At 40.0% G+C, this 10,517-nt stretch overlaps 1 protein-coding gene across 1 annotated transcript; it reads left to right on the forward strand.

Moving 5' to 3' along the window:
* The first annotated feature begins 5,525 nt into the window (after nt 1-5,525).
* Nucleotides 5,526-10,004, forward strand: LOC100719115 (SR-related and CTD-associated factor 8-like). The gene is given in 5 exon segments (XM_063233383.1): nt 5,526-6,151; nt 6,154-7,489; nt 7,492-8,094; nt 8,097-8,135; nt 8,138-10,004. Coding segments are annotated over 5 exon segments (3,783 nt in total). The 5' UTR covers nt 5,526-5,551; the 3' UTR covers nt 9,343-10,004.
* Nucleotides 10,005-10,517: the final 513 nt, after the last annotated feature.

Raw genomic sequence — 10,517 nt, forward strand, 5'->3', positions numbered from 1 at the left:
CCAACAGTGTAGGAGAGTTCCTTTTTCCCCACAGCCTCTCCAGCATTTGTTGTCGTTGGTTTTCTTGATCCTGGCCCTCTTTCAGGGGTGAGATGGAATCTCATTGTAGTTTTAATTTGCATTTCTCTAGTGACCAATGATGATGAACATTTTTTCATGTATTTATTTGCCATTTGTATTTCTTCATCTGAGAAGTGCATATTCATCTCAGATGCCCATTTTTGGATTAGATCTTTGAATTTTGGGGGTCTGAGTTTTTTTAATTCTTTATATGTTTTAGACAAAAGTCCCTTGTCTGAGGGGGAGTTCACTAAGATCTTTTCCCAATTTGTGGGTTTTCTTTTCACTATGCTGGAGATTTCTTTTGACATGCAGAAACTTTTTAATGAGAAGTGGTCCCAGTTATTGATTCTGGGAAGTATTTCCCGTGCGGTTTGAGTCCTGTTCATGAATTCTCTACTACCCCTATGTCTTCAAGGTTTCTACCCAATTTGTCTTCCAATAGATTTAGTGTTTCTGTTTTAATATTCAAATCTTTGATCCATTTAGATTTTAATTTAGTACATGGTGATAGGCTTGGGTCTAGCTTTAGTTTTTGGCAAATGGAGAGCCAGTTTTTCCAACACCATTTATTAAAGAGACTGTCATTCTTCCAGTGAACCTGCTTGGCTCCTTTATCAAAGATAAGGTGGTTGAGTGTGTTTGCAGTTGTGGTTGTATCTTCTAATCTATTCCATTGATCTTCGGCTCTGTTTTGATTCCAGTACCATGTTGATTTTACTACTGTTGCTTTGTAGTATAACTTCAAGTCAGGGATTGTGATGCCTCCTGCTTTGCCTTTGCTGCTTAGAATTGCCTTTGCTATTCTAGGTTTCTTCTGGTTCCAGATGAATTTTAGGAGTGATTTCTCTAGATTTATAAGGTATGTTGATGGTATTTTTATTGGGATTGCATTGAATCTGTATAACAGCTTTGGGAGAATGGCCATTTTCACAATGTTTGTTCTTCCTATCTATGACCAAGGGATGTCTTTCCATTTTCTGAGATCATCTTCAATTTCTTTTTTCAGTGTATTATAATTTTCCCTGTATAGGTCTTTCGCTTCTTTTGTAAGAGTAATTCCTAAATATTTCATTTTTTTGCTTACTAGTGTGAAGAGTGTGGTTTCTCTTATTTCCCTCTCTGTGATTTTGTTGTTAGTGCTATTGTGCTAAGAATGCTATTGATTTCTGAGTATTGATTTTGTATCCAGCTACATTACTGAATTTATTTATTATATCTAAAAGTCTTTCAATGGAGTTTAGGGGGTCTTCTATGTAGAGTATCATGTCATCTGCAAACAATGATAATTTAACTTCTTCTTTTCCTATCCTTACCCCTTTTATTTCTCTCTCTTGTCTAATTTCTCTGGCTAGTACTTCTAGTACTGTATTAAATAGGAGTGGTGATAAAGGACATCCTTGTCTTGTGCCTGATTTTAAAGTAAAGGCTTTCAATTTTTGACCATTTAGTATGAGGCTGGCTGTTGGTTTGTCATAAATGGCCTTTATTATATTGAGGTAAAGACCATCTATTCCAATTTTCTGTAAAGTTCTTATCATGAGTGAATGTTGGACCTTATCAAAGGCTTTTTCTGCATCTATAGAAATGATCATGTGATTCTTACTTTTGGCTTTATTGATATGATGGATTACATTTATTGATTTACGTATGTTGAACCATCCCTGCATTCCTGGGATGAATCCCACTTGGTCATGGTGTATAATCTTCTTGATGATTTGCTGCATCCTATTTGCCAATATTTTATTGAGAATTTTTGCGTCTGTGTTCATTAGGGAGACTGGTCTATAGTTCTCTTTTTTAGTTGGATCTTTCTCAGGTTTTGGTACTAGAGTAATATTTGCTTCCAGGAATGACTTAGGAAGGATTGCTTCCCTTTCAATTTCATTGAATAGTTTGAGGAGTGTCGGCATTAGGTCTTCTTTGTATTTCTTATAGAATTCTTGTATTTCTTATAGAATGCAGTGAATCCATCTGGGTCTGGGCTCTTCTTTGTAGGTAAGGACTTAATTACATTTTCAATTTCATTAATAGAGATTGGGTTATTCAGCAGTTTTACATCCTCTTGATCTAGCTTTGGTACAAAAATTGTTATAGGCAAAGAGATAATATAGAAACCATTGTTTATTTTCTGTTGGTTCTACAAACCCTACAATGCTTTCATCCACTTGAATGGTTTTACACTGTCTTGATATGTTTGAAGCTATAGTATATGAAGTTATATTCAAATACTTCAAGGAAAAAGACACTATGGTAACTACTATTAAACCGGGTTATTTGGTGGTGAAGCACTAGGTTGCTGAAACTGTCATGCTTTGACCTGTGCTGTTATGACTTTATGTCCTCTCTTATCTCAATCTCTTCCTTATTCATTAAAAAATTATTTAGTTATTTTTTATGTTTTTTTAATTAAGGGGAAAAATAAAAAAAAATTAGCAGGATATATTATAGTAACTTATTTGATTTCCTATTAACTTGATTTGAAGTCCTGTAATACTCTCACTATCTTGTTTTGACTGATTAGACTCTGTTCTGTTCTGTATAATAGTATCAAGTTTGAGGGTATAGGCAACTACTTTGAAGGCAATAAGATTCACTATGATGCCCATTCTGGGTCGACTATTATCTTCTTTGGAATTCCTGTAGTGTTTACAAGGTTTAGGTTTTATTGGTCTTGTTCTCTACTGTTTTGTTCAACTTTATATTACTTAATGAGATAGACAATTCTTTTTAAGGAAGCAAGAGGCATTATGGTAACAATTGTCGATAACCTTGTACTCTGTTTTTACCTCATGTGCTATGTCTATCCTTGGTTTTGACTGACAGCTTTGTTTTGCCATATTTGACTTTATTCTCTTCCAAAAAAAATAATAAGAAATTTTGTTGTAAAAAAGAGAGGAATAAAAAGTTCTCTAAAGTATACAACTGCAAGTGTGCTTAGGGGTGTTAAATAGATGCCCATATTAATGTTTTTGGTTGGATCATTGAACACAACTGTTTGCAGTCTCACTGTTTGAATGTCCGCTTTGTATGCTTTGATACTGTGACTTGAGCAACTGTCTCTAGGATGATAATTATAATCTATTAACTGGTGATTTCTTACTGTTTTTTTTATAGTTCTCTATTAATTGTACCCTTACACTGCTTTCTTTTGTTTTGTTTTTTTCTCTTTTTCCTCTTAAATTAAAAAAAAAAGCTGAAATTGCTAAAGGGCTTAAAGAGTTAAAAAAAAAAACAAAGTACATGCACATAGGACTTTGCAGATTTACATTAAATTTTAATTTATTTTTCTCCTCTTGTATTCCTAATACTACTTCATTTCACAAATAACCTCCAAAAGGGTGCTCATTGGTATGAGACTGTTACGGTTTGTGTCTAGATGTCATCCTCAAAGCCTCCTGCAGTTTTAGATGGGGCTTTTTCTGAGGTAGCTGAATTTAGAATTTGTGATCAGTTCATGATTTAATGCTGGGATTAAAGCTGGGTGATTGCTAGATTGGATTGGCACTGCCCTAATCCTAGTAAATTAGATATAACATAAGGGACAGAAAGAAGCTTGTCTCTCTCTTGTTGATTTTGCTGTCTTTTGCCTCCATGAATTGTTGCCCCTATGCCATATGCCACCTGCTTTGGAGCCAGCTGATTATGGACCGAAACCTCAACAAACTGTGAGCTAAATAAAACTTTCCTCCTCTAACTTTGTGTGTTGTGTATTTTGTCTCAGTAATGAGAAAAGTAACTAGCCAGGTACTTTGTACAATGAAAGCATCTAATATTGCCTCTTGTCTAAACTATCTAATTAGTAAAGTAGAATTTATAACTAATTCCTCAAAGGTCCTTAGACTTTACAAAAATGCAAAAAGACTCTGGCAAGCAAATTGAAAACATAATTGGTAGTATAGTTCTGGTCAGCTTCTCTGATCACACACAGTTGTGCTCAGGTGGTAGGGTTTATTTTTACCTAATAAACAAGCATGAATTTTTTCTGAAATTTTTCTTACCATTTATTTCTAAGACTAGCTAATAAAAATGATACTCTTTCAACATAGATTACAACTCTGTTGTTAAGAAAATAGCTTTATCACATGTTGGGTAGCCTCAGTAGGGAATTTATTTCTCTGTTCCAGAGGCTGGCAGTCCAAGGCCAAGAGGCCAGCAATGCTAAATTTTCTTTTTTTTTAATTTTTAAAAATTTATTACTTTGAAGGTAGTAAAATACAACAGAACAAGACAGAACAAAACCAATTGAGACAGTGTAGTGAAATTGGTACGGAACTTGACAGCAGGTTATCGGGATAGCAGTAAAAGGTATCACAGCATATTTTGTTGTCTTCACAATAGTAGTTGTTTTTCAATCACATATAGCAAAATAAAATGAAGTACAGAACATTATAGAACTTATCAAAACAGAATAGTGAATAGAACAGTATCATTAATCAAAATAAAGCAAAATAGTAGTAAAAATATTTGCCTTCAAAGAGATGGTAGAAGGAAATCCCCCTTATTTGCTATATTGTATATGGTCAACCTCCCAAGAGATGCTCAGATCTCTGGTTCCCATTTGCTAAAGTGGGGCAGGGGAAGTGGGGTGTTTGACTTCAAGCCCGTGCACCAGTAGGCTCACTATTGCTTAACAGGGAGGCAGGCTGGTTGCTTGGTTTCCCAAGGCCCTAAGTTCCAGCATGGCGCGGATCTCAGGAGATGCTGGTGGTGCTCCTCCTGGGGTGGCCGCAGCCTTCCACACTACAGCTGCTTACCAGAGAGGCGAGCTGCTTGCTTGGTTTCCCAGCGTCCAAGTTCTGACATGGCGCAGATTCCAGGAGATGCTGGTGGTTCTCCCCTGGGGCAGCTGCAGCTGCTAAGTTTTCTTAAAGGCTTTCATGGTTTAAACATGTGACAAAAGTGTGGCGAATATTTTTTAAAGGTTTATTACAATAAAAGATACATTGCCACGAATCCCCCTAAAAGTGCTTTATTTCACGGAAAACATACTTATCCCATCATTTCTTCCACTTTCTGCAGTACTGGGAGTCCTATTTTGTGTTTTTAGTTGTGCTGTCCTGGTTGCCTCAATATCCTGAATCAATTCAAAGCATTTACCTTTCAAAATGGTCATTTTGACTTTGGAGAACTGGGAGTCACGCAGCTCCAGGTACCAGATCTGATGGATAAGGTGAGTGAGGACACACTGTGATGTTTTATGAACTTGCCTTTCCTTTGGATGGCACTCAGCAGCAGTGTTTGCTATATTTTTATCATAACTTGTAAAGACATTTATCATAGCTTGTAAAAGCTGTTTTCTTGGACCCGCCCCAGCAGGCACTGTCCGCTTCGCCCGCCCAGCAGCCATGCCTGGGCCCCACCGCCCCTGGGGTGCCCTCGCCAGCCAGTGCCTCCCTCCCGCGCTGCCCCAGCTCGCAGCAGCTGCTCTCCGCCCGGTACAGCTGCAGCCGCCTCTCCCGCCACCCAGCTCGGGCCTCCGTGAGACAGCATGGAGGCCGTGAAAACCTTCAACAGCGAGTTGTGTTCCCTGAATGACTATCAGCCACCCATTTCTAAAGCAAAAGTGACCCAGATTACAAAGACAGCCATCAAAGCTATTAAGTTTTATAAACATGTGGTACAGAGTGTTGAGAAATTCATTCAGAAATGTAAACCAGAATATAAAGTACTTGGACTTTATGTTATTGACTCCATTGTGCGACAGTCCCGACATCAGTTTGGTCAAGAAAAGGATGTGTTTGCACCCAGATTTAGTAATAACATCATTAGCACTTTCCAGAATTTATGTCGTTGCCCTGCGGATGACAGGAGTAAAATAGTGAGAGTATTAAACTTGTGGCAGAAGAACAATGTATTCAAGAGTGAGATTATTCAGCCACTTTTGGATATGGCAGCAGGAATCCCTCCTCCTGTTGTCACACCTGTTTTGGCTCTGAGCAATGCTCCAGGAACGCCTGTGACACCTGTTACTCCAGCCAATGTGGTCCAAGGCCTGTCTGATCCATGGCTATCTCAGATAACAAACACAGACACACTGGCTGCTGATGCTCAGATCTTACAAAGTCCTCAAGGCCAGAAGCTTCAGCAGTTTTAATACAGACTTTACAGATACAACAGCAGAAGCCCCAGCCTTCCACCCCGCAGGCCCTGGATGCTGGTCTTGTGGTTCAGTTGCAGGCTCTCGCTGCATAGCTTACAGCTGCAGCTGCAGCAGCCAACACACTTACTCCCTTAGAACAGGGAGTCTCTTTTAACAAGAAGTTGATGGATAGGTTTGATTTTGGTGAAGATTCTGAGCATAGTGAAGAACCCAAAAAGGAAATTCCAGCTCCTCGACTTTCTCATGTTTCAGAATCTGTGAACAATTCCATTTTTCTTCAGATAGCGGAACAACTACAACAGCAAAATCTTGAACATCTCAGACAGCAGCTTCTGGAACAGCAACAACCACAGAAGGCAACTCCTCAGGATAGTCAAGAAGGAACATTTGGGTCTGAGCATTCGGCGTCACCATCACAAGGGAGTAGTCAGCAACGTTTTCTTGAACCTGAGGCAACTTTGGATGATTCCATAGATATTCAACAACAGGATATGGATATAGATGAAGGGCAAGATGGAATACAAGAGGAAGTCTTTGAACAAGAAGCTAAGAAAGTAGCAGTTCGTTCAAGATCAAGGACTCATTCACGATCTCGTTCAAAATCACCAAGAAAATAAAGATCCAGGTCACAATCTGGTTCTAGAAAGCGTAAGCACAGAAAGCGATCACGCTCCCACTCAAGAGAAAGAAAGAGGAAGTCATACTCAAGTGAAAGGAGAGCCAGAGAAAGGGAGAAAGAACGGCAGAAAAAGGGGTTACCTCCAATTAGATCTAAAACATTAAGTGTGTGTAGTACTACTCTCTGGGTTGGTCAACTGGACAAGAAGGCAACACAACAAGATTTAACTAACCTTTTTGAAGAATTTGGACAGATTGAATCTATTAATATGATTCCTCCCAGGGGCTGTGCTTATGTCTGTATGGTTCATCGGCAAGATGCATTTCGGGCTCTTCAGAAACTCAGTTCTGGATCATACAAAATTGGTTCCAAGGTCATTAAGATTGTGTGGGCTTTAAACAAGGGTGTAAAAACAGAGTACAAACAATTTTGGGACTTGGATCTTGGAGTAAGTTACATACCATGGGAAAAAGTGAAAGTGGATGACTTGGATGGTTTTGCAGAAGGAGGCATGATTGATCAGGAAGCTGTAAATACTGAATGGGAAACTGTAAAAAGCTCAGAACCCATTAAAGAGACAGTCCAGACTACTCAAAGCCCAACTCCAGCTGAAAAGGAAACTGTGGTCACAACCCAGACAGAGGTTTTCCCTCCACCTGGTGCCATGCTGCAGATCCCAGTAGCTCCAGCGGTGCCTACCGTTAGTTTATTCCACCAGCCTTTCCTATGTCGATGCCGGCTCCTCCTCCTGGCTTCAGTCCAATCCCTCCACCTCCTTTTCTACGAGCAAGCTTCAGCCCTTCACAGCCACCTCCTGGTTTCATGCCACCACCAGTTCCCCCACCGGTTGTACCACCCCCTGCAGTTCCTCCAGGAGTACCGACTTCTTCAGTGCAACCACCATTGACCATGACCCCAGAAACTGTGAAAGATGTTGGATTTGGTAATCTTGTTTTACCAAGTGCTTCCGTTGCCAGTGGTCTTGCTACTGCTACCCTGCCAGCTGGAAATGTTTTTAATCCCCCAGCTAAAGCAGAGCTTGAAGAAAAAGTACCTCATTTTATAGAACATCAGATTTCTTCTGGTGAAAATACCAGATCAGTGATTACAAATGATATTTCAAGTAACACTGCGATTTTAGGACAGCCACCTAATGTGACAAGCAGTTCTGGAATTCTGGGAGTCCAAAGACCAAATGTATCAAGTAATTCTGAAATACTTGGGGTCCGGCCATCTAATGTCTCCAGCAGTACTGGGACTATTGGAGCCCAGCCACCAAATATCATAAATAATTCTGGAATTTTGAGACTACAACACCAAATGTGTCGAATAGTTCTGGACTTCTGGGCGTACTACCCCAAATATGCCTAATGCTTCTGGACTTGTAGAAGTACAGCCACCAAATGTTACAAATACTTCTGGACTTTTGGGAGCACAGCCACCAGCTGGACCTCAAAACTTACCCCCTTTAAACATCCCTAGTCAAAGGATGCCTGCAATGCCAATATTAGACATCCATCCAGGACTAATACCACACGCACCTGGACCAAGTTTCCCTTTAATACAGCCTGGAATTCCACCTCAGCGAGGAATCCCTCCCCCATCAGTACTTGATTCAGCTCTTCATCCATCATCCTGTGGACGACCTTTTCCTCCAGGAGATATTTTCAGTCAGCCAGAAAGACCTTTTCTAGCTCTTGGAATACAAAGTGTAGACAATATTACTAACCCAGAAAAAAGGATACCACTTGGGAATGATAACATCCAACAGGAGGGAGATAGAGATTATCGGTTTCCTCTCATAGAAACCAGGGAGACCATTACTAGACCTCCCCCTGTGGATGTTAGGGAAGTGGTTGGGCGGCCTATAGATCCAAGAGAAGGTCCCGGAAGGCCTCCATTAGATGGTAGGGATCATTTTGGAAGACCTCCTGCAGACATAAGAGAAAATCTTGTGAGGCCAGGTATAGATCATCTTGGTCAAAGAGACCACTTTGGCCTTACTCCAGAGAAGCCCTGGGGGCACAGAGGATATTTTGATGAGAGAGAACACTGGGTTCTACCTGTTTATGGAGGTCTAAAAGGCTTGCATGAAGAAAGAGGTAGATTTCGAGCTGGAAACTATCGATTTGATCCTAGAAGTGGTCCTTGGAACAGAGGATTTGGACAAGAAGTTCACAGAGATTTTGATGACCGCAGAAGACCCTGGGAGAGGCAGAGGGATAGGGATGACAGAGATTTGGATTTCTGCAGAGAAATGAATGGAAATCATCTTGGACGAGATAGAATTCAAAACACTTGGGTCCCTCCTCCTCATACTCGGGTTTTTAATTTTTTTGAAGGGGCCACTTCTCAATGAAAAAATGATAATGTGCCTCAGGTTAATGGTGAAAATACAGAGAGACATGCTCAGCTGCTGCCTTTAACAGTACAGAATGATCCTGAACTTTATGAAAAACTGACATCTTCAAGTGAGATAAACAAGGAGAAGAGTGACACAGTTGCTGATACAGAAAGTGAACCAGTGGTGGTAGAAAGCACAGAAACTGAGGGGACATAATCATCACTCAGTAGGTAAAAGATACCTTTTGTAAAGTTGTCATCTCTCTGTAATAGATTAATGGCTGACTGGACCATAGTTGTTCACTTTTGTCTACCAGAATTAAGTTAAAATGATGTTCATGTTCACCTTTCTCTTAAAATAATTGTACAACTGACTTGTATAGACATTGTTCTTAATATGAACATGGTAGGTAAACATCTTTTTTATTTTTCTGATAAAATATAAATGTTGCCCCCAGATTCTTTTAACGTCAAGGAAATGAATTAACAGCTTGTCAGAGACTTCCTATGGAAGAAAGAATTTTTAGATACTATCATTAGGTTGGATATGGTAATAGATATATTTCAAGATAGCAAATAATGGTATATCTTACCCATATCTCTAGGTTGCTGCAGAATTTTAAGGTAATAGACAAAGCTGTGATATTTTATGCAAAGACTGACTCTAGATATTTGAGGAACATACTACAGAGATTTTAAAAAGTGATTTTGTAAAATCTACACCATGGTCTCTGTTACTCCAAAGCAAGTTGTGTGATTTGTTCCTCATGCTGCAGTGAGTAAAAAAGCAAAAAACACAAATATTAAAGTATGTTTCAATGTTGGGTGAATTTTGTTTTTAGATGCCAATAAAACTTACTTGTTTGATAAAAAAAAAAAGCTGTTTTCTTGCTGGATTCTCATGTGGCAGAGAGACGTCTAGTCTATTTCTCTTCTTATAAAGGTACTGTGGCAGTGAGCCATGAATGTGCTGACTTGAATGTGTTGGGAAATGCCCAGCAGATAGGTGAGAGCACAGTTCTGGGTGTGTCGGTGGATAGTTAACAGACAGGCCAGCAAGCGGAGGGTGAGAGACCCACTGTGGATGTGGATGGCACCAACCAGTAAGCTCATAGACTGCACGGATACGGAAAAAGAAAAGAAGGTGTGTCCAGTTCCAACAGTTCCAGTCTTCCCGAGCAGCTTGGCCTCTGTACCACTGCCTGTGGACATCGTCTTGTGCTTCCTTGTTTCTGCAGTCTTCGCACACACACGTGCCCTGGTGACTCCCCAGTGAGCTTTCAGGCCTTCTACCGAGGACTGGTACTGGTTCCCTCTTGTCCTGCTGCTCCCAGCTGCTCAGGGATCCTCTGGCTCTCCAGTGCCTGACGACAACTGTAGACTCCCCCAACT

The sequence above is a fragment of the Cavia porcellus genome, unplaced genomic scaffold, assembly GCF_034190915.1.
Source record: "Cavia porcellus strain 051 isolate PalLab524CR breed Dunkin Hartley unplaced genomic scaffold, mCavPor4.1 scaffold_22, whole genome shotgun sequence".
Lineage (NCBI taxonomy): Eukaryota > Metazoa > Chordata > Mammalia > Rodentia > Caviidae > Cavia > Cavia porcellus.